The 25199-nt window shown below is 34.5% G+C and overlaps 1 protein-coding gene across 1 annotated transcript in view; it reads left to right on the forward strand.

Annotated features, from left to right (window-relative positions):
• SLC26A7 (solute carrier family 26 member 7) overlaps positions 1 to 25199 on the forward strand; it is a gene marked incomplete at both ends in the record, with an annotated part of 180380 nt that overhangs the window by 38087 nt on the left and 117094 nt on the right. The window contains 2 exons of the mRNA XM_082858393.1: positions 1933 to 2043; positions 7801 to 7973. Of these exons, the coding sequence (XP_082714519.1) occupies positions 1933 to 2043; positions 7801 to 7973 (284 nt within the window). The remainder of the gene's footprint in view (positions 1 to 1932; positions 2044 to 7800; positions 7974 to 25199) is intronic.

Below are 25199 nucleotides of genomic sequence, written 5' to 3' on the forward strand. Positions count from 1 at the left end.
TTTATTTTAAAGAGATTAAACTTGACTTTAAAATAGTAAAAGTTAAACAGTAAAAAGTACTGATATGGGAACCAGATTGCCAGGCTCCATAGTGTGAATAATTAACTGGCCTAATGTTCAGGTAATCTAGGTTCTAATGCCAGCTCCTTCCTCAAATCTTTTTGTAGCTTGTCAAGTCCATTATGCTCAATCAAATGGCTATCATTAAACCGTGTAAACTTGAATGGATTATCAGAACCTAGCTGAACTGATCTTGGAGAGGCAGCAGTGAGCGGTGGCTTAATTCCCTGCCCAGGAATTGAACCTGGGTAGCCTGGATGAAAACCAGGAACTTTAGCCACCAGACCACCAAGGGCTAGAGGCTAGAAGTTATTTTTCCTTGGTTCTCGCCCCCAGTTAAAAATGTATTTCTCATGGAGGCAAAAACTGTAAAAACATGTACAAAGTTTATTATTAGAGACATAGCACAACAAGTGGGATAGAACACAAAGAAATTGTTTAGTTAATAGAAGCAAGGCAGAGACACACATCCAGAGAGAAAGGGTGTGGGCATCCTCCCTAATGAGGAAAGCGGTAAAGAGGTGGTTAAGTCACTTATATAGGGCAGTTCTTCAGGGTCTTTGTTTACCTTTGGTCAATTATCTGGTTTCTTCTTCCACACATGACCTGCCATAGGACGCTTCCCAATATGCATGCCCAACTTTTTTCCAAAATGGATTTCAGCCCAGGAGTGACCTTAGAGTCACATATTATGGGGTGGTGCCCCCTCCTTTTTGAGCCTTTCTGCGCATGTGCAGTGTCTCCCTTGCCCCAAGGATGGGAAATGCATGACCTCTTGATCTTTACTCAGACAGGGTTTAGCCCCTCTCTGTTCCTGCCATGACTGTTATCTTAGAGTGTCCTCAGGAGACAAAGCCTAGCTATTTAACCTGTTCTGTTATTATTTCTATTTCAAAGTACGAACAGGAGGCTGGTTGTAAATATCTAACCTGGAGCCCACTTATGTCCTGTCTCAGGAAATATAAACAGGAGGCTAGTTGTAAGTGTCCAGCCTGAAGCCCATCTTTTCCTCTCCCCAGGGAATGTAAACAGGCAGGCAAGTTGTAAATCTCTATCCTGGAGCCCATCTATCTCCTGCCTCAGAACTACCTGTTTAATGCCAAGGATCAGCGGCAAACAAGATCACTTTAATCAATTTATACTCATGCACACTTTGGTCACGTTTAAATGGCTAGTGGTAATTTAGACATGTCTAGGAAAATTTTCTATGTGCCTGTGACAAACAAACTGTGCAGGCAGTAGTATCTAAGAAGAACAAAAATTAACAGTTTTAAGGTACACCTTACTTATTCTTTGAATAAGCAAAGTTGAGTTTTTTTCACTCTAAGAAATTGTACCTGAATACAGGCTGGGGTCCAGTTATGAGACATTCATGAATTCACACACTGGCCCAATACTGGGATACACAATCTTAGGCCAGCCAGCTAGCCAGCCAACCAGGCACCTTTGAATGTGTGCATCCTTTTTGCCTCAGCCTTAATTACATTTCATGTCAGGCTTCTTATTGTCAGTGGTATTGCTACTAGTTCTGCCTGTCTCACAGATGCTATCGTGTGAATAGAATGAACATGTGAAAATGATTCTCACTTTTACCAGGAAGACACTCTGAGCTAATGTCTTCTTGTAGCCATCTCTGTAATCAAGTAAAAAGTAGTAGGCCAAGAAGAATGGTTTTAGAATTGAAATGTAAATATGAGCTAATGAGTGAATTTTCTGTTATTTAGGACAATGATGCTAGTCTTTCACTGAGCAAGTAGAATAATTAAATCATAATTCCTTTCATATTAAATAAACCAATATCCATTCTACTTTGTAATGGACTGTATCTTGGGGTTATAAGATGGTCCTATTTACCCTGGTTCTTCTTCATAGGGTTGGCCTTTGCTGTTCTCTCATCTGTGCACCCCGTGTTTGGTTTGTATGGGTCTCTGTTTCCTGCCATCATTTATGCCATATTTGGAATGGGACGTCATGTTGCCACAGGTAATAATTTCTGTCTATGCTTATGCTTCTCATATTACTAATGAAGGGGACTCAGAAGTGATCATTTGTTACTGATTACATTTCCAATGTAATTCTTACTTTACTACTGAAAATATTAGGGCAAATATTATCAGCAAATAATATCAGCAAATATTAGGGCAAGACATTTAACTTTCTGTGCCTCAACACATACTGTGATTTATTGCTATATTACTATGTAACCAAGGTTATTGTTAAAGATTCTGTTCATTTTTAAGTTGTAAAAAGACTGTAAGAGAAGGATAAATGTTCTGAATTTACAATGAAATGAAAATAAGCACTCTGAGGAAAAGACTATAAAATTTAGTTACTCAAATATTGAAAATTATTTTCCATGTAATTAATATTTAGATTAAACAATCTTTTAAGTTTCTTCCAAGCTAGGTTCTACAATGCCCTCTAATTAGTATATCTCTTACATTGCCTAGCATTTCATTACCAAATAAAATGTGAACAAGTAATCTGATAATAGAGCAGCCTGGTTAAAAACAAAGGCTTGGAAGTTAGATAGACCTGGGTGTGTCACATTTAGTGTTTGCTATCTGCATGAGCTTGGGCAAAGTTTTAAAGGTCTATTTGCTGCTTTCTTGATAGTAAAATGTCAAAAAAAAATCATGATTATATTGATAACATAATTGATGTACAAGTGTCTAATTTATTACTTGCTACATAAAAATTAATAAAAGCTGCTATCATTACAAAAATGATACCTTAATCTTAAATATTATGGTAATAATAATAAAAGTACTCAAGAGGAAATATCCATAGACACATTTTTATCCATTTTGTTTATGCAAGATATCAGTCTGTAAGCAATACCATTTTGTGTCTATTTCTTCAGTGGTCAGTTTGTGTTATTGAAGAAAACTTTATTTCCTACAAGAAAAATTTATTATCCCATAGTTTTAGAGATCAGAAGTTTGAAATGAGGCCCACAGGGCTAAAACTGAGATGTCAGTAGAGCTGCGTTTCTTTTTGGAGGTTCTAGAGAACAATTTGGTTTTCTTAACTTTTCCACCTTCTAAAAGCTTCCTGAATTCTTGGCTCAAATGCTTCATTTTCAGAGTCAGCAGGGAAATCTCTTTCTGATTATGATCTTTTGCTTCCATCTTCCATGTTTAAAGGACCCTTGTGATTACACTGGGTACACCTAGACAATCCAGGATAATCTCCTTATCTGAAGGTCAGTTTATTAGCAACCTTAATTCCATCTGCAGCATTAATTACCCTTTGACATGTAACATAAGATATTTACAGGATGTGGATGCATTTGGAAGGCCATAATTCTGCCTACCACATTGATACATGCATTTTCTCATGCAGAAATTAACCTATAAAATAATGTCTTATTTATGTAAATTTGGCTTCTTATATAATCAACTTTGTCATGGAGGTTAGGATCAACAATTATCAGACATTTACAACACTGCTACCTAACGTATGGTCCATGAACCAGCAGGATCAGTTTTATGTGGAATCTTGCTAGAAATGCAAAATCCCACTTCAGATCTATTCAATCAGAATCAGCATTTTCACACAATCTCCAGTTTTTTAAAATAATGCATCTATCTACACATGTATGTGTAGATATGTACTTAAATTTGAGAACCTTAGGTGTACTATTTATTAGATGATTTATTAAGAGCTTTACATGTGCTATTTTATCTTAATACAATTATTTTAAATAGACATCATTATTTGCATATTTAGGTTAAAAATACCTCTTAATTTCATAAAGTTTTCTGTGAGAGCACAGATTAAGTTGTAGATGCATGGATTACAAGCCAGGTGTGGTCAAACCTGAAGCCCAAGCTTTTCCTCTTTACAATCAGCTGCTCAAGAATGCAGTTTCCTTTTGTGTTGATGTAAAGGGAGAAAAGCACAATAATGAGTCAGAAGTTCTTGAAGCCTATTATATTCAAAATTTCCTGCTCCCTAATTTCCTAGGAAATTTATTTTCATTCTTCAAAACATTTAAATATGTCATTAGCAAGAAAAAGCAGATTATTTTTAGAGCTGAACTCAAAACATCTCCTCTGTTAAACAAAGGATAAAAGAAAAGGCAAAAAAAAAAAATTCCCAATAGACCATAATTACTTTAAGAAGTCAAAAATACTTAACTTGATATACCTAAGTATGTATTTACATAAACCACTTTATTTCCTAAGGAATCATAAACATTTTACTGGTGACATGGTTTTGAAATTGCCGTTTATGTAAAACTTTGGATTTAACAAATATTATTAACAGCTATAGGAATCTCGTAGTCTACTAGGTAAATAATATACATTTCAAAATACATATAATTTACAGGCTTTACTATAGATACTGTATAGCACAATAAATGCTTAAGGCATTTTATTTCTGCATAAGCACTTCTCCAAAAGACAGAGCCAGCTGGATCTCCTCATTTCTCTTTTTATCCCAACAGATTTAGAATTCTTTAGAAACAGTAAAGAAGAAATGATCCTTTTTCCTCATGGTATTATATTTATATATATACACATTACCACTTGTATAAGGTTCTGTATTTAGCAAATTTAATAATATTAAATATAATATATATATCAGGAGAAATATACAAACTAATTATTTTTGAACTTCCTATGATCTTAATTATAGGAATCAACCTAAATTTTCTGCAAACATTTAGTATAGAAACATATTTTTCTTTTAAATAATATTATTGTACTTTATTTTGGTGTATATATGTGTGTGGGAATGCCTACTTCTATTTTACTATTAAGAGATTGATGTTGCTTTCATAAAGAAAAATCACGTTATCTGGGATTTTCCCTCCAACTCAGGTAATCAGAATGCAATAATGAATTACTAAATGCAATAATAAATAATGCTTGAGGTATCTTTAAAAGCAAATAATTCAAAAGCTAGAATATAAAGACACCAAATGTGCTATATTTTTAACAGCACAATTTTCTTATTTTAATTTAAAATACATATATATTTTAAAAAGGAATAAATCATTGATTGCTTCTTGTGACTTGCAAAGAACATATCTTAGACTAAAAAGGAAAAGAACAGAAACTTGGGTATCAGTCCAGTGGAAACAAAATTATTGAAGATAACCCATATGTGACAATTTGTAGGATATAATTATCTTCTAAATTAGAGAAAAAAATTTTAAAGAGAAAAATATGTTCATTAATTTAGAGAAAAGATTAGGGAGACAATAGAATTCTCTGTAGAAGAAAAGAAAATAAGCAAACAATTATTTACCAAATGTGGTAGGAATTGTGACAGATGTTTTTATATATGAAATATCACTTAATCTCTACCCAGATTTTGTAGCTAGATATTTTATCATCATCTTACAAATAAGCAAGCTGAGAGAGGTTAGGTACCTTGACCAGGAATTTGAACTTAGCCCTGTCCAATTCTGAGGCCCCAATTCACTTCCTATTAGGTCTTGCCACCCACTCTTAAGCTACTAGATGGGTTTAGTGGTATTTAAGTGTACCACTAGTAGGTTTAAAGCCTAACCAGAATGAAACATTGAGAAATTGAAGGAAAGAGCAGAGGAGTAGTAGGGAGGAGATAAAGACAAAGCAAGACCAATAAGATAGAGAAGGTAAAATGTCATTCACAACATCATCATATAGTCACCAGCAGCCTCAACATCCTTGATTGTTCTCAACTATCTCAGAAACAGCAAAGTGTCATCCTTTGAAAAGAGGCAATACTCCCATAACCATGTTGACACAGTAAGTAACCCCATAGCCATTTCTGGCAATGTCTCTCTCTAGAGAAGTTCTTGGGATGTGACTCACACACAGGTGAGACTCACTTTTCTTTTCTCAACAAAACATTTTTGTTGGCTGTTCTCTCTTACGATTCAATTCCTTCTTATCTTCTTTCAAATCTTAGGAAAGCTAGGCCTACTCAAAAATTAACTCTAGATCATTTTTGTTCTCAGTTCTCTAGTCATTTGTTCAGTGGCTTTTGTACAAATCATTTTGCTCTATGTTCTAGATTTAAAGGCCAAAATACACACTTCTTCACTTTCAGGAATATAAGACTTTGAGAAATTCTGTTGTAGCATACCTTGAAAAAATAAGGCAAGGGCAGATCCTATGGCAAATATTCCTTATTTGGCATTGCCAATCCTTGATGTCAGAATCTTGTCTCTAATCATTATATATTTGGTCCTTGATGTGTTCTTAATTTAGTACTTTATGATGAGAACAGTGATCATGACAGTTGATATTTATTGATGATTTATTGAGAATGACTTAGCTCCCTAAGAGAACTTTATGCAATTTGCTCTATGTATTTATATACCATCAATTCAACGGAACAGTGAACATTGAATAACAGACTATAACAGAGCATTCCGGTTTTAATCTTATTAAGAATTACCTTTTTTAGGTGTCAGCTACATGCAATATATTGGGATATGTGGTATAGTACATTATTTCATTTAAGTCTCATCACAACCCCATTGGGTGAGGAATGCTTTCTGTCTTTAGATAAAGATATTGAGATGGCGGTACTGAGATTTAAGGTGAGGTTTATTGGAGGCTACAATCACCATACTATTCTGAATCACAGCACATACTGCCTCACTTATCCTCTAAAACCAAAGGATTTTCTGCGTCAGCTTTCCACTGAGACTTTGTTTCTGCCTGACTTAGCTCTCTTGCCCTATGAGGCTGCATACCATTTGTTGAGATGTCTATATCTTGTGACAGGCCCTTTTTCACATAGTGTCATTTATGACCTGGGGCAAAGTAAGGTCTTTAGGTAAAGGGTTGGGGGAATGTTTTTACCATGCTGCATTTTGTTTCTTTAATCCAAAATTGCTGAACCCTCTCTTTGGGAAATGACATTTCCCTGCTGGTGTGGCTACATTCTCAGACATGCTGTGCCAAGATAAGAGCATCAGAACTCTTGGCAGGAAGAGGGGAACACACTGAAAATGGTCCTGCATTTGTGTGAGGCCAGGACAATTCCTGGGATATACCTTTGAAACTTATCTAGTTACAGTAGACAGAAATGGTATGTTTCATCATTTTATGGGCCACAGCATGTTGTTGTTATACTATAATAAAGGTGTACTCTGTTATGAGAGCACAGGGAATAGAAATATTTAACCTGGACTGACTGGGGAATCTGGGATGATCTATGTTGAATATGGAATTTGAGCCAGACCAGGAAAGACAACGATGTTTTTATAAGTAGATTGGAGGAGCAAGAATTTCAGTCAATGAGCCCCAGATTCAGCAAAGAGTCATATTTTCCACTGAGCCTATTGAGGTCTTCATATTTATCATCTCATTTATATTCTCCTCAAACTCTAAAACATAGGCATTATTACCTGCATTTTATGGATGAGGCAATTTAGACTCAAAGTAATGTGCTCTAAATCGTGATAGTGATAACTGGAGGAGCTGGATTCAAATCCACACCATGATCTTAATCCCTGTTTTGAGGACATTCTCTATGTAGGTCTGCAGAGAGGTAGGAAAATGTATGGCCTAGGAGGGAATAGCAAGTAGATGTATGTGGAAGAAATTTGTGTATAAAAAGGTGGGTTTCTGTTTATTCCATGGAGTGAAGGGTGGAATAGTGGGGGTGCAGAGGAGAGTGCTTCTAATAGATCTGTTTTGGTTTTACAACATGGATTCAACTTTAATGGTGGAATCCAATAATGTTTATTGAGTCTGTTACTAACAGAAGATCCCCCCCCACCCGCTTTAGGCACCTTTGCCTTGACATCCTTAATATCAGCTAATGCAGTGGAACGGCTTGTCCCTCTGAACAGTCAGAACCTTACCACACAGAGTAACACAAGTGTGCTGGGCTTATCTGACTTTGAGATGCAAAGGATTTGTGTTGCTGCAGCTGTTTCCTTCTTGGGAGGTGTGATTCAGGTAAGTATACTGAAACTTGGGAATAAAGAAAGGGAGACAGTAGCAAAGAAAAGGCAATTGGTGTTTTATTTATTAAAGTCATCTTTTCTTGTCAATTGAATTTTTCTTCCAGTTTTATTGAGATAATTGACATACAACACTATATAAGCTTAAGGTGTACAGCATAATGATTTGACATACATACATCATGGAATTTAAGTTTAATGAACACCCGTCATCTCATATAGATACAAAATTAAAGAAATAGAAAAAAAAGTATTTTTTCTTGTACTGAGAACACTTAGGATTTACCCTCTTAACAACTTCCATGTATAACATACAGCAGTATTAATTACATTTATCACATTGTACTTATTTATCTTATAGTTACATAATATAGTGATTCAATATTGCTATATATTTCAAAATAATCACCATAATAAGTCTAGTTAAGATCTGTCACCATACAAAGATATTATATAATTATTGACTATATTCCCCACACTGTGTATTTCATACCTGTGACTCATTTGTTTTGCAACTGGAAGTTTGTATTTCTATTTTCTTTCAACTATTTCTTTCCTTTCCCCACCCACCTCCCTCTGGCAACCATCTATTTGTTCTCTCTATATTCCTACTTCTGTTTTGTTATGTTTATTTATTGTTTTGTTTTTTAGATTCCATATATAATTGAAATCATACAGTATTTGTCTTTCCTTGTCTGACTTATTTTACTGAGCATAATACCCTCTAGGTCCATCCATGTTGTCGCAAACGGCAAGATTTCACTATTTATATGGCTGAGTAATATTCCATTGTATACATAGACCACATCTTCTTTATTCATTCTTCTACTGATGTGCATTTAGGTTGCTTCCATATCTTGGCTATTATAAATAATGCTGCAATAAACATAGGTGAATATATCTTTTCTAATTAGTGTTTTCATTTTCTTTGAATAAATACCCAGGAGTAGAAGTGCTGGATAGTATTGTATTTCTATTTGTAATTTTTTGAGGACCCTCCCTAATGTATTCCATAGTGGCTGCACTTATTTACATTCCCACAAATAGTGCACCAGGGATCCCTTTTCTCTACATCCTCACCAGCACTGGTTATGTGTTGTCTTTTTGATAATAACCATTCTGACAGGTGTGAGGTGATATTTCATTGTGGTTTTGATTTGCATTTCCCTTATGATTAATGATGTTGAGCATCTTTTCATGTGCCTTTTGACCAAATGTATGTCTTCTTTGGAATAATGTCTGTTCAGATCCTCTCCCATTTTTTAGTTGGGTTGTATGTTTTTTGATGTTGAGTTCTAGGAGTTTTTAATATTTTTTTGGATATTAAACCATTATCAGATATACTGTTTGCAATATCTTCTCCCATTCAGTAGGTGACCTTTTTGTTTTGTTCACAGATTCCTTCGCTGTACAAAACTTTTAGTTTGATGAATCCCATTTGTTTGTTTTTGCTTTTGTTTCCCTTGTCTGAGGAAACATATCCAATAAAAGTATTACTAAGGCCAATGTCAAAGAGCATACTACCTGAATTTTTTTTAATTAAAAAAAAAACAGAACCAAAGAACATAATGCCTGTTCCTAGAGTTTTATGGTTTCAGGTCTTACATTTAAGTCTTTAATTTATTTTGAGTTAATTTTTGTGCATAGTGTGAGAGAGTAGTCCAGTTTGATTATTTTGCTTGTAGGTGTCCAGTTTTCCCAACCACAGTTATTGAAGAGGTTGTCTTTTCCCCATTGTATATTCTTGCTTCCTTTGTTGTAGGTTAATTGGCCATATAAGTGTGGGTTCATTTCTGGGTTCTTTATTCTGTTCCATTAATCTATGTGTCTGTTTTTGTGCCAGTAACATACTGTTTTGATTACTGTAGCCTCGTAGTATAGTTTGAAATTGGGAGTGTGATACCTCCAGCTTTGTTCTTTTTTCTCAAGATTGCTTTGGCTATTAGAGGTCTTTTGTGGTTCCATATAAATTTTAGGATCATTTGCTCTAGTTCTGTGAAAAATGCATGCCATTGGGATTTTGATACAGATTGCAATGAATCTGTAGGTTGCCTTGGATAGTATGTCATTTTAACAATATTAATTATTCCAATCTATGAACATGATATATCTTTTTATCTGTTTGTGTCATCTTTTTAAAAAATATTTTATTTATTTATTATTTATTTGGTTGCACTGGGTCTTAGTTGTGGTAGGCGGGATGCTTAGTTGCAGTTCATGGGCTCCTTGGTTGTGGCATGAGAACTCTTAGTTGTGGCATGCATGTGGGACCTAGTTACCTGACCAGGGATTGAACCTGGGCCCCCTGCATTGGGAGTGTGGCATCTTACCCACTGTGCCACCAGGGAAGTCCCTATTTGTGTCATCTTCAACTTTTTCATCAATGTCTTATAGTTTTCTGAGTACAGGTTTTTTACATCATTAGTTAGATTTATTCCTTGGTATTTTATTCTTTTTGATGCAATTGTAAATGGGATTGTTTTCTTAATTTCTCTTTATAATCATTCACTGTTAGTGTATAGAAATATAACAGATTTTTGTATGTTAATTTTGTATCTTGGAACTTTACAGAATTCTTTGTAGTTTTTTGGTGGTGTCATTAGGATTTTCTATGTATTTTATCATGTCAGGGACAAACAGTGACAGTTCTATTTATTTCTTTCCAATTTGAATTACTAACTTTTTTCTTGTCTGATTGTTGTGACTATGACTTCTAATCCTATGTTAAATAAAAGTGGTGAGAGTAGGCATCCTTGTCTTATTTCAGATCTTAGTGTGAATGCTTTCAGCTTTTCACCATTGAATGTGATGTTAGCTGTGGGGTATATAGGGTCTTTATCATGTTGATGTATGTTCCCTCTATTCCCAGTTTGTTGAGAGTTTTGATCAAAAATGGTGTTGAATTTTATGAAAAGCTTTCTCTGCATCTATTGATATGATCACAATTTTTATTCTTCACTTTGTTTATGTGGTGTATCACATCGATGGATTTGCGAATATTGAACCATCCTTACATCCTTGGGATAAATCCCATTTGATCATGCTGTATCATCCTTTTACTGTATTGTTGAACTGGGTTTATAAATATTATGTTGATATTTTTGTATCTATGTTAATCAGTTCTATTGGCCTGTAATTTTCTTTTTAGTGTGATACCTTTGGTTTTGGTTTCAGGGTGATGCTGGTCTTGTAGAAGGAGTTTGAAAGCATTATTTCCTCTGCAATTTTTTGGAGTAGTTTGAGAAGGATAAATGTTAACTCTTCTCTAAATGTTTGCTAGAATTCACCTGTGAAGCTGTTTGGTCCAGGACTTTTGTTTGTTGGTAGTTTGTTTGTTTGTTTTAATGGATTCAATTTCATTACTGGTATTTGATCTATTTGTATTTTCTATTTCTTCTTGGTGCAATCTCGGGAAAGTGTACATTTCTACGAATTTGTCCATTTCTTCTTGGTTGTCCATTTTATTGGCATATAGTTTTTCTTAGTAATCTTTTATGATCCTTTATCTTTTCAAAGAACAAGCTTTTGGTTTCATTGACCTTTTTATTTATTTATTTATTTTTAGTCTCCATTTAATTTATATCCTCTCTGATCTTTATAATTTTTTTCCTTCTGATGACTCTGTGTTCTTCTTCTGTGTTTGTTCTTCTTTTTCTGGTTCCTTTAGGTATCAGGTTAGATTGTTTATTTGAGATTTTTCTTGTTTCCAGAGGTAAGCTTGTATCACTCTAAAGTCCCCTCTTAGCACTGCCTTTTCTGCTTCCCATAAAATTTTGCATCCTTGTCTTTTCATTTCCATTAATCTTCTGATATTTTTTTATTTCAATTTTGATTTTTTCCTCTTTGATTTTTAAATTTTGTTTAGTAGCATACTGTTTAGCTTCCATGAGTTTGTGTTTTTGCAGTTTTTTTCTTGTAATTAATTTCTAGTCTCAAAGTGTTGTGGTCGGAAATGATGCTTAAAATGATTTCAGTTTTCTTAAATTTACAGAAACTTGCTTTGTGGTCTAGCACGGGATCTATCCTGAATATAGTTCAATGTACACTTGAAAAGAATGTATATTCATCAGCTTTTGGATAGAATGTTCTATATATGACTAGTAAGTCCATTTGGTATAATGCATCATTTAAGGCCACTCTTTGATTTTCTGTCTGGATGATCTATTCATTGATTTAAATGGGATGTTAAAGTCTCCTACTATTATTGTGTTACTGTCAATTTCTTTCTTTATGTCTGTTAATATTGGCTCTATGTATTTAGTTGTTCCTATGTTGAGTACATATATATTTATAATTGTTATATCTTTGTGGATTGATCCTTTTATCATTATGTAATGTCCTTTTTGTCTCTTATTACAGTCTTTGTTTTAAAGTCTATTTTGTCTCATATAAATATTGATACCTCATCTTTCTTTTCATTTTCATTTGCATGGAATAACTTTTCCCAACACCTCACTTTCAGTTTGCAGGTGTCTTTACTTCTGAAGTGAGTCTTTTGTAGACAGCATATATATGGGTCTTGTTTTTTTATCCATTCAGTGACTCTATGTGGAGTGGATTTTTGACTGGAGCATTCAGTCCATTAACTTTCAAAGTAATTATTAATATTTATCTACTTAGTGCCATTTTGTTAATTGTTTTCTGATCGTTTTGTGGTTGTTTTTTGCTCCTTTTTTCTTCTTTTGTTCTCTTCCTTTGTGATCTGATAACTATCATTAGTGTTATCTTTGGATTCCTTTCTCTTTTATTGAGTGTGTATCTATTATAGGTTTTTGGTTTGTGGTTACTATGAGGTTTATGTATAGAAATCTCTATATGTATATGTGATTATTTGGGGTTGTTCATTTCTTAAGTTCAAATGCATTCTAACAGTCCTGCATCTCCCACCCCACATTTAATGTTTCATATTTTACAACTTTTAAAAAATATCCTTTAACTACTTATGGTGGTTTAGATGATTTTACTACTTTGGTCTTTAAACCTCCCAACTAGCTTTATATGTTGTTGATTTACTACCTTCATTATGTATTTTCCTTTACCAATGAGATTTTTTTCTTTCTCAATTTTTATATAGCTAGTGGTCTTTTTCACTTGGGGAAGTCCCTTTAACATTTCTTGTAAAGCTGTTTTGGTGGTATTTAACTCTTTTAGTTTTTGCCTGTCTTTAAAACTTTTCATCTCTTCATCAAATCTGAATGACAGTCTTGCCAGGTAGAGTATTCTTGGTTGTAGGGTTTTCTCCTTCATCACTTTAATTTATCATGCCACTCCCTGTGGCTTGTATAGTTTCTGCCAAAAAGTCAGCTGATAGCCTTATGGGAAGTCTCTTGTACGTAACTAGTTTCCTTTCCCTTGCTTATTTTAATATTTTCTCTTTATGTTTAATTTTTGACATTGTTATTTTAATGTGCCTTTGTGTGAACCTATTTTGGTTCATCTTGTTTGGAACTCTCTGTGTTTCCTGGACCTGGATGTCTGTTTCCTTTTCCAAGTTAGGGATATTTTCAGCCCTTATTTCTTCAAATAAGTTCTCTGTCCCTTTCTCTCTTCTTCTGGGACCCTTAAAATGTGAAAGTTAGTATGCTTGATGTTGTCCCAGAGGTCTCTTTAACTGTCCTCATTTCTTTTTATTATTTTTTCTGCTCAGTTTCAGTGAATTTCACTACTCTGTCATCCAGCTACTGAATCCATTCTTCTAATTACTGTTGATTCCTTCTAGTGTGTTTTTTTATTTCAGTTACTGTATTCTTCATCTCTGTTTGGTTCTTCTTTATATTTTCTAACTCTTTGCTAAAAATCTTCTACCTTCTTACTCTGTTCATCCAATCTTCTCCTGAATTGTCTGCGAATCTTTATTACCTTTAAGCTTTATTGGGGAGGTTGCATATCTCCACTTCACTTTGTTGTTTTTTCTATTGTTCTTTCATTTGGAATATATTCCTCTGTTACCTCTATTTGACTAATTTGTTATTTTTATTTCTATGTATTTGGTAGGTTGGCTATGTTTCCTGACCTTGGAGAAGTTGCTTTTTGTAGGAGATGTCCTATCTGTCCCAGCAGCACACTACTCTCTGATCACCAGTTCTATATATTGTTAGGTGTGCCCCCTATTGAGCTGTATGCATCCTTCTGTTTTTGCAGGCTGACTACTGTAGGTGGTCTGTCCAGTTTGGTTGCTAGGCCCTGTCTTTTGGGAAAACTGCCTTCTGCAGGTGAGCAGGGCCTGGTAATGATGTGGCTGTTTGCAAAGCCCTAGGTGGTTCCAGGGCTAGTGCTGGCCTACTGGTATGTGGAGCTGGGTTCCGGGGTGGGTGGTTGTGGGCCCAATAATCTTGGATATAGTGTTGTCCTGCTAGTGGGTGGGGTCAGTTCCTGACGTGGCTGGATGCAGTGTCTGGGGTTTCCCAAAGCTGGTGTCAGCCTGCTGGTAGGTGGGGCCTGGCCCCTGGGGGTCCAGTGGCTAGTGCTATTTCACTGGTGGGTGAAGCCAGGTCCTGGGGTCTCTGGCTACAGGGCCTTAAGGGTCCCAGAGCTGGAGTTTTCTCACTGCTGGACAGGACCTGTTCATGACACAGTTGGCTGGGGTTCTGGGGGGTCCAAAACTGGCATCAACCTTCTGGTGGGTGGGGCAGGTTCCTGGGGTGGCTGGCTGAGGTGTCCAAGGTGTCTCAGTGCTGGCATTGGTCTGCTGGTGGGTGAGCTGCATCATAACATCACAAGCTTCAGGGTCACAGTTGTCCTTGGGCTGGTGTCCACCCACTGGTGGTTGAAGCCAGTTATTGAGGCTAGTGTGGGCCCACTGGTGGGTGGTGCTGTGTCCCTATTTCTGGCTGTGAGGCATGGGGGGTGTGGCCTCAGGCTAGTATGTTTGCACTGGTGTGTCAGCCGTCTGGTGGGTAGGACCTGTCCCACGGTGGCTATGGGCTCAGAGAGTCTTAATACAGCAGTGCTGCTGGTGGTTGGGGCTGTGTCCCTGCCTGATTAGCTGCTTGACCTGAGGCATCTTAGTACTGGTGCCTACAGGCTGGTGGGTGGGCCTGGGTCCCAGTGCTAATAAGCTAGAGGGAGGATTCCAAAATGTCCTTTGCCAGCACCAGTGTCCTCATGGCAGAATGAGGCCCCTAAAGTGACTGCAACCAGTGTCTATGTCTCCAGGATGAGTCCCAGTTACCTCTTGCCTCTACAGGAGGCTCTCCAGGATAATAAATGTGTCTAACCCAGGCTCCTTTCAAATAACTGCTTCTGCCTTAGGTTCCAGAGTGTGTGAGATTTTGTGTGTGCTCTTTAAGAGTAGAGTTTATATTTCCACAGTCCTCTGGCTCTCCCCAAAATAAACCCCCATGGCCTTCAAAGCCAAACATTCTTGGTGTTCTTCTTTCCACTGCAAGAACTCTAGGCTAGGGAACATGATGTGGAACTGAGACCCCTCACTCCTTATGGAGAACCTCTGCAATTGTAATTATCCTCCTGTTTGTGGGTCACCTACTAGGGGTGTGAGTCTCAACTATACTGTGTTTCCACCCATCTACTCATCTCATTGTGGTTCCCTCATTATATTTTTAGTTGTAGAAGATCTTTTCTGCTAGTCTTCCAGTCTTTCTCATCAATAGTTTCTCTGTATATAGTTGTAATTTTGGATGTGCCTGTGGGAGGAGGTGAGCTCAGGGTCTCCCTACTGCCCCCTCTTGGCCACTTACTCTGTTGCTTTATTTTTATTCTTGTTCATGGGTTTGTCTCTCTACATGGATAAAGGGCAGATGTGTTTTATCTTTATGAAAATAGTGTCTATTAAATAGAGTAATTACTTTATAAGTGCTGGTTGAATAAATGAATTAAAATCAATAAATAGAAGTTACAGGGAAGGAATTCTTGACTTTTCAAGAATAAGCTTTCTAAAAAATGATTTTTTAAAAGGGAATGGGCATCCTTGTAAGGCAATGATGTAGTCCTTGTATTCACACAGTGATCAGATCATCACCGTAGGATAATGTAGGAGAAATTCCTACAATGGGAAGGAGACATGACTAGATTGCTAGGATCCTTTCCAATTTTCAGATCTTATGATTTTACTGTATACACCAGTTTAAAAAAATGGTATTTAGTTTGTGCTATAGACTTGCTGGTGTGAGGGTTTGGTATTCAGATCTGTACCAGTCTTTGCCCCTTTCAGCATCAAGCATGTTTGTTGTTGCCAGATCTGCTCTAGTCTATCTGTTTCTTCAAAATATCAGACTATGGGGGCTTCCCTGGTCATATAGTGGTTAAGAATCTACCTGCCAATGCAGGGGTCACAGGTTCGAGCCCTTGCCTGGGAAGATCCCACATGCCACAGAGCAACTAAGCCCATGTGACTCAACTACTGAGCCTGCACTCTAGAGCCCACGAGCCACAACTACTGAGCCCACATGCCACAACTACTGTAGCCCACATGCCTACAGCCCATGCTCTGCAACAAGAGAAACTGTCGCAATGAGAAGCTCAGGCACTGCAATGAAGAGTAACCCCCACTCGCTGCAACTAGAGAAAGCCCTCACACAGTAACAAAGACCCAACACAGCCAATAAATAAATAAATTTAGAAGATAAAAAAATATCAGACCATGTAATTTACTGTTTCTAATCAGTTGTCAAAATTAGATAACTCAGAAGTGAAAATAAATAAGACAAGTAAAATAAATAAGTAAGATAAGTAAAATAAAATAAATAAGACAAGTAAATAAAATAAATAAGATAAGTAAAATAAAATAAATAAGACAAGTACTGACTATTAGACATGGGTTGCCTACTTGATAGCCATTTTGGCTTACTCTCATTTTAAACTGGCTTAGGTATACATTAACTTCCTTGGTGGCTGTTTTCTGTGTTGCTAGAGGCTCTATTTTACAGTATTACATTATTTACAAGGTCAAAGATGGTGTAAATTACAAGAAGAGAGAAAAATAGTTGATGATTGCCTGTAATTGGATTGTAGGAAGAAAAATATAACCTAGAGGGAAAGAAACATTAAAATTCTTAGAGTTACATTGCCTTTTAGCTATGTAAAAAGGATGGAAGAATTAAGGGTGTAAGACAAAGAACTCCAGCATTCACAGTTCCTCAGAAAACAGATCATCTGAGTGGTAGCTTTACCTAGGAGATTATCAGACTAGAGGGCCAATAGATATATTCTGTGGCTGAGTCTGCGCTTTCATGAAATACAAACCTGTTGCCTGGGTACCTTATAACATTTGCTATTCATTTTTAACATGACATGAATGATGTCAGCCTATGTCTGAGACTCGCAAAAGCAAGGTTAGTGGCCTTTTCCTCCTAGCTTGGCCTATGTGAGTCCCCCTCATGAATCTATTATCTGTGTCCATCTCAGAAATAATCAGCCATGTGAACTGGTGATTCAGATTTGGATATGTTGCTATAGATTTGGTATAGATTTTCCTTAATTTATGTTCACTTAAAATAAAAATCTCTGTGTTAACACAGCAAAGATATTATCACTACTTCTTCTTGTCCCATTGTTTTCCATTCATATTTCTCTTTGAATTATGATTTTTCCTAGGTTTGGACCTTCTCTTATCCTATTCAGCATGGAGAAAGTAGTTTTAGGTATATATTAGTATTTTTTAAAAGTCTAAGAGCATATATAATTAGCAATAAGATCCAGCAACCTCTGCTTATTCTCATTTTAACTATTTTCTGTGAGTTTAAAACAATTACCAGGTATTTTGTTATTATATAGACAATTTGGATTAATAATTTATTTATTTATTTTTTGAATTTTATTTAATTTATTTTTTTATACAGCAGGTTCTTATCAGTTATCCACTTTATACATATTAGTGTATATATGTCAATCCCAATCTCCCAATTCATCACACTACCACCCCCCTGCTGCCACTTTCCCCCCTTGGTTTCCTTACATTTGTTCTCTACATCTGTGTCTCTATTTCTACCTTGTAAACTGGTTCATCTGAACCATTTTTGTATATTGCACATATATGCATTAATATACGATATTTGTTTTTCTCTTTCTGGCTTACTTCACTCCGTATGACAGTCTCTAGGTCCATCCACATCTCTACAAATGACCTAATTTCGTTCCTTTTTATGGCTGAGTTATATTCCATTGTATATATGTACCACATCTTCTTTATCTATTCGTCTGTAAATAGGCATTTAGGTTGCTTCCTGGATTAAGAATTTAAATGATAATAAAATATAAATGTAAATGCCACAATTCTAGCAACATAAAAATAAATGTCTCATTTCCCAGAATGAAACTCCATAGAATCACAAGATTAAAACAGGATATTATTAAAGATAGTAAAAATAGTTTGGTTTTCATGGCCTTTTATTACATGTAAGATCTGATCCAGAGTTAACATATTTTGTCTTGTAACTTCATCAAGCATCTGCTTTCCTTTGTCATTAGCTCTGATCCTGGACATGTGACCTATATTTTAGCCAATTTTTAAACAAATGGATGGACTTTATTTGACCTCCAAAGCCATCTGTCTGTTGTCAACCAAAACCATATGGTCTGTTGGATCTTTTGGATCCAGGTCCTCAAATGAATATTGCAATTAAACAAGTCACAAAGTTTTTGGCTTCCAAGTACAAATATAGGTTATGTTTACAGCATATTATAGTCTATTAAGTATTAAATAGTATTATGTCTAGAAAAGCAATGTACATACCTTAATTAAATACTTTACTGCTTAAAAAACGCTAACCATCACCTGAACCTTCAGAGGCTTGTGACAGTAACATCAAAGATCACTGATCACAGATCACCATAACAAATTTAATAATAATGACAATTTTTGAAATATTGAGAGAATTACCAAAATGTGATTTTGGTAATTGAGCAACACGAACACGAATTGAGCAAACGCTGTTGTAAAAATGGCACAGACTTGCTTGATGTAGGGTTGCCACATTAACTTCAATTTTTAAAAGAAACACAGTATTTGCAAAGTACAATGAAATGAAATATGCCTATATTAGTTCAGGAATCTGAAACCTAAGAAATAGCAAACATTATGCTAGGTAATAATTTTGTGATTAAAATAAATAATTGAATCTGACATTTGTTGATTTTAATTATGATTATATCAAGAGGGCATTTTAAAAGAAGGCACACTCATAGAATTTCAGTCTCCTCACATTTCACCCCCCATATCCTCATCATTTCTATCCTAGTCTCACTCACCTTCTGGGGGTAACCCATCTCATTCATTCCAGGTTTATACTTCTAGTTTTTCTTATTGCACAATGAGAAGATACATGTGTGTTTTCTTATTTGCCACATTTTGTCATATGAAAGGTAGTATTCTTTTGTATTTTACTTTATTTTACAACATATCCTAGAAATCATTCCATGTCAGCTCATAGAAAAGTCCTTCATGCTTTTTCATTGCTGCATAGTACTTAATTATATGGATATATCATAGTGATTCAACACATCTATATTTGAGCATTTTGGTTGATTCCAATATTTTGCAATTGTAAACAATGCTGCTATGTATGTGCACATGAACTTTCATAATGTTATTGGTATCTGTTCAAGGTGAAGTCTTAGAATGGAATTCCTGGATCCAAAAAGTCAGTGCATACGTACATTTTTTAGATATTGTCAAATTTCCTTCCAAAGGAGTTGTAGCAGTTTGCATTCCCATGGAAATGTGTGAGAGTTCCCTCAGCCTCACCAACAGAATGTGTTGTGAGACTTTTCAATTTTAGCCAATCAGGTAGGTGAGAAATTATATTACAAGGGTAATTTGTGTTTCTTAAATTATGAGAGATTTGACACTTTTTCATATGTTTAAGACCATTTATATCAATTTTGTGAATTGTCTGTTCATATATCTTTCCCATTTTTCTATCACAGTTTTGGTCCTTTACCTCTCAAATTTTATGGGTTCTTTATGTATTATGGATATTAGTCTTTTATCTGTGATATATGCTGCAAATGTTTTCTTCTAATTTGACAGTTTTTCTTTAACTTTATTTTACCATGCCATTAAAAAAATTTATATAGTCAAATTGATGAATTCTTTCTTTTCTTGCCCCCAGATTTTGAGTCAGCATTAGAAATCTTTTTCCTACACTGAGTTTACAGAGGAATTCACCATATTTTTCCACATTAATTTATTAAATTATTTTCTATTATATATTTGTTTATATATAATTTTTCTTTTACATTTAGTTTCATGATCAGTGTGGAGTTTATTCTTGTGTGTGGCATGAGATATAGATCTAACTTTATCTTTTTTCTACATGGCTTGCCAGTTATGCCAGCAACATTTATTAAGAAGCTCATCTTTGTTTCCATGTTTTAAGATGCAACCCTCATTATATCCATCTTTATTTAGATCTAGCTCAGGACTTTCTATTCTATTCTATTAGTCTATACATAAAATCCTTGTGGCATAACACCCTGTTTTAGAGATGGAGACTTATAGTATGGTTTAATATCTTACAACAGGTATCCACCTTTGTAGTTTTTATTTCTTAGTATGCTCCTGCTATTCCTATATGTTTGTTTTTCCTTATACACTTTAGCATCACCTTGTCTAGCTCCATAAAAAAGTTGGTTGATATTTTTATTGAGATTGTGTTAAACTGACATATTTATGATGTTGAGTTGTCCTATCCAATAACAAGGATGTCTTACCTTTTGTTCAACCATAGTTCTGTTTCTTTCAGGAGTGTTTCCTCTTGTAGGTTTTGCACATTTTTGTCAAGTTTATTCCTATGTATTTAATCATCTTTGTTGCTACTACAAATGAGGCTTTCTTTATCATTATACCATCTAGTTAGTTATTGTTTGTGTCTATGAATGCTATTGATTTTTGTATATATCTTGATACCTTATTGAGTTCATTATTTAAATTCATTTTATTGTTCATTGATTCTCTGGTATTTTCTAGAGATATTTTTACTTCTTTACAAATTCATATAATTTGTGATTTCTCTTGTCCAATTGCATTAGGTTATACTTTATTATAATGTTAAATAATAGTGGAAACAGTGGGCATTCTTGTCTTTTTCTTAAGCTTACTCAAAATGCCATTAGCATCTCAATTAAGATGCTGGCCTTAAAAATAAAGTCTATATATGTTATTATGTTAAGAAATTATGTATTGTTTTATAATTTTGTGTTTTGAATAGAAATCTGAAAAAGTGTTGAATATTGTTATAGGCTTTTTCAGCATATATAGAGACAAGTATCTGATTTTTTTCTTCTTAAATCTATTATGTGATATATTATATGAATGGATTCCCTAATATTGAACCAACATTATATTGCTCAAATAAATACCACTTGATCATGGTGTATTTTATTCTTTTTTTAAAATTGAAATATAGTTCACGTACAATATTAAATTAGTTTCAGTTGTACTGTATAATGATTTGACATATGTATACATTATGAAATTATCACCATGATTAGTCTAGTCCATTTATCCCATGGAAAGTTATTACAGTATTATTGACCATATTACTTATGCTGTATATCACATCCCTGTGACTTATTTATTATATAACTGGAGGTTTATACCTCTTAATCACCTGAAACTCTTTTGCTCCCTATCTCCCACCCTGCCTTCCTCTGGCAACTACCCATATGCTCTCTGTATCTATAAGTCTGTTTTTATTTTGTTTTCTTTGTTTTGCTTTTTAGACTCCACCTATAAGTGAGATCATGAGGTATTTGTCTTTCTCTGTCTGATTTATTTCACTTAGCATAAACCCTCTAGATCCATTCATGTTGTGACAAGTGGCAAGATTTCATTCTCTTTTGTGGCTGAGTAATATTCCATTGTATATACATACCAGATCTTCTTTATCCATTCATCTGTTGATGGACACTTAGGTTGCTTCCATATCTTAGCTATTGCAAATAATGTGGCAATGAACATTAGTGTGAATATATCTTTTTGAATTAGTGTTTTTGTTTTCTCCAAGTGAATACCCAGAAGTGAAATTACTGGATCAAATGGTAATTATATTTTTAATTTTGGGGGGACCCTCCATAATGTTTTCTATAGTAGCTGCACCAATTTATATTCCCAACAACATTTCATGTGGATTCCCTTTTCTTCACAACCTGGCCAACACTTGTTATTTGTTATCTTTTTGATGATAGCCATTCTGACAGGTGTGAGGTGGTATCTCATTGTAGTTTTGATTTTCATTTTCCTGATTATAAGTGATGTTGAGCATCTTTTCATGTGTCTGTTGGACATCTGTTTGTCTTCTTTGGAAAAATGTCTTTTGGGTCCCCCACCTATTTTTTAGTTGGGTTGTTTGTTTATCGATATTGAGTTGTATGAGTCCTTTATATGTTTTGGATATAAACCCCTTATCAGACATATATTTGCAAATATCTTCTCCCATCAGTAAACTTCCTTTTTGCTTTGTTGATACTTTCCTTCACTATACAAAAGTTTTTTTAATTTGGGGTAGTTCCATTTGTTTGTTTTTGCTTTTATTTCTGTTGCCTGAGGAGACATCCAAAAAAATATTGCTAAGGCTGATGTCAAAGAATGTACTGCCTATGTTCTCTTCTAGGAGTTTTATAGTTTCAGGTCTTACATTTGAATCTTTAAATCATTTTGAGTTTATTTTTGTATATGATGTGAGAAAGTAATCTAGATTGATTCTTTTGTATTTAGCTGTTCAATTTTCCCAACATCATTTATTGAAGAGTCTTTCTTTTCCCCATTATATAGTCTTCTTTCCTTCATTGTAGATTACTTGATCATGTAAGTGTGAGGTCTTGGGTTCTCTATTCTGTTTCATTGACCTATATGTGTCATTTTTGTGCCAGTACAAGACTGTTTTGATTATTACAGCTTTGTAATATAGTTTGAAATCAGGCAGCATGATACCCTCAGCTTTCTTCTTCTTTCTCAAGATTTTTTGGCTATTCTGGGTCTTTTGTGTTTCCATACAAATTTTAGAATTACTTGTTCTAATTCTACGAAATATGCCATTGATTCTTTGATAAAGACTGAATTTGTAGATTGCCTTTGGTAGTCTGATCATTTTAACAATATTAATTCTTCCAACCTATGAGCACAGTATTATCTTTACAATTTTTTTGTGTGTGTGTCATCTTCAATTTCATTCATCAATCTTATAGTTTTCAGGGGACAGTTCTTTTACCACCTTGGTTAGATATACTCTTAGGTATTTTATTCTTTTTTGATGCAATTGTAAATGAGATTGTTTTCTTAATTTCTCTTTCTGATTGTTTATTGTTAGTGTATACAAACAGCAGGTTTCTGTATATTAATTTTCTATCTTGTAACTTTACTGAATTCCTATATTAGTTCTAATAGTTTTTGGTGGTGTCTTTAGGATTTTCTATACACAGTATCATATCATTTGCAACTTCTTCCTTTATAATTTGGATTACATTTACTTCTTTTTCTTGTCTAATTGCTCTTGCTAGAACTTCCAATACTATGTTGAATAATAGTGGCAACAGTGGGTATCCATGTATTATTTCTGATCTTATGGTAAATGCCTTTAGCTTTTCACCATTGAATATGATGTCAGTTGTGGGGTGTATATGGTCTTTTTTATGTTGAGGTATGTTCCCTTTATACCCAGTTTGTTGAGATTTTTACAAATGGATGTTGAATTTTGTGAAAAGCTTTTTCTGCATCTATTGAGATGATCATATGATTTTTATTCTTCATTTTGTTAATGTGGTGTATCACATTGATTGATTTGTGGATATTGAGCCATCCTTATATCCATGGATTAAATCCCACTTGATCATGGTATATGATCCTTTTACTGTATTGTTGATTTTGTTTGTTATTATTTTGTTGAGAATTTTTACATCATTTTTAATCAGTGATACTGTCCTGTAGTTTCCTTTTTTGTGTGTGTGGTGTCTTTGCCTAGTTTTTGTGTCAGGGTAAGACTGACCTCATAGAATGAGTTTGGAAGTGTTCCTTCCTCTACAGTTTTTTGGAATAGTTTGGGATGGATAGGTGTTAACTCTTCTTTAAATGTTTTGTAAACTTCACCTATGAAACTGTCTGATCCTGGACTTTTATTTGTTTTTTTTGTTTAATTACTGATTCAATTTCATTATTGGTAATTGGTCAGTTCATATTTTATATTTCTTCCTGATTCAGAGTTGGTAGATTGAACTTTTTGAGAATTTATTGATTTCTTCTAGGTTGTCCATTTTATGGGCATATAATTGTTCATAGTAATTTCCTATGACCTCTTGTATTTCTGTGGTGTTGGTTGTATCTTCTCTTTTATTTCTATTTATTTTATTTAATTAGGCCCTCTCTCTTTTTTTCTTGGTGAATCTGGCTAAAGGTTTGTCCCAATTTTGTTTATCTTGTTTCATTTATTTCTGCTCTGATCTTTATGAATTTTTTCCTTTCTACAAACTTTGAGTTATGCTTGTTCTTCGTTTTCTACTTCCTTTGTGTGTAGATTAGATTGTTTTTGAGATTTTCCTTGTTTCCTGAGGTAGGACTTTATCACTATAAACTTCTCTCTTAAAGTTACTTTTGTGGTATTCCATGGATTTTGGATCATTGTTTTTCCTTTTTATATCCAGGTATTTTTTGGTTGCCTCTTTTATTTTCTCAGTGATCAATTTGTTTTTTAGTAGCATATTGTTTAGCCTCCACGTGTTTGTGGTTTTGCATTTTTTTTCTTGTTGATTTCTGATCTCATGACATTGTGGCTGGAAAAGCTGTTTGATATGATTTGAATCTTCTTAAGTTTAGTGAGACATGTTTTGTGGTCTAGCATGTGATCTATTCTGGAGAATGTTCCATATGCACTTGAAAAGAAGGTGTATTCTGCTGCTTTGGGATGGAATGTTCTCTATGTATCTATTAAGTTTATCTGGTCTAATGTGTCATCTAAGGCCAGTTTTCCTTATTGATTTTCTGTTTGAATGATCTGTCTATTGATGTAAGTGGGTTGTTAAGGTCTGTCACTATTATTGAGTTACTGTTAATTTCTCTCTTTATTTCTGTTAATATTTGCTTTATGTATTTAGGTGCTTCTATGTTAGATGCATATATATTTAAAGTTGTTATATCTTCTCATTGGATTGATCCCTTTATCATCATGTAATTTCCTTCTTTGTGTCTTATTACAGTCTTTGTTTTAAAGTCTATTTTGTCTCATATAAATATTGCTACCTCACCTTTCTTTTCGTTTTCATTTGCTTACTT

The sequence above is a fragment of the Leucopleurus acutus genome (assembly GCF_964270905.1).
Source record: "Leucopleurus acutus genome assembly, chromosome: 17".
NCBI classification, from domain to species: domain Eukaryota; kingdom Metazoa; phylum Chordata; class Mammalia; order Artiodactyla; family Delphinidae; genus Leucopleurus; species Leucopleurus acutus.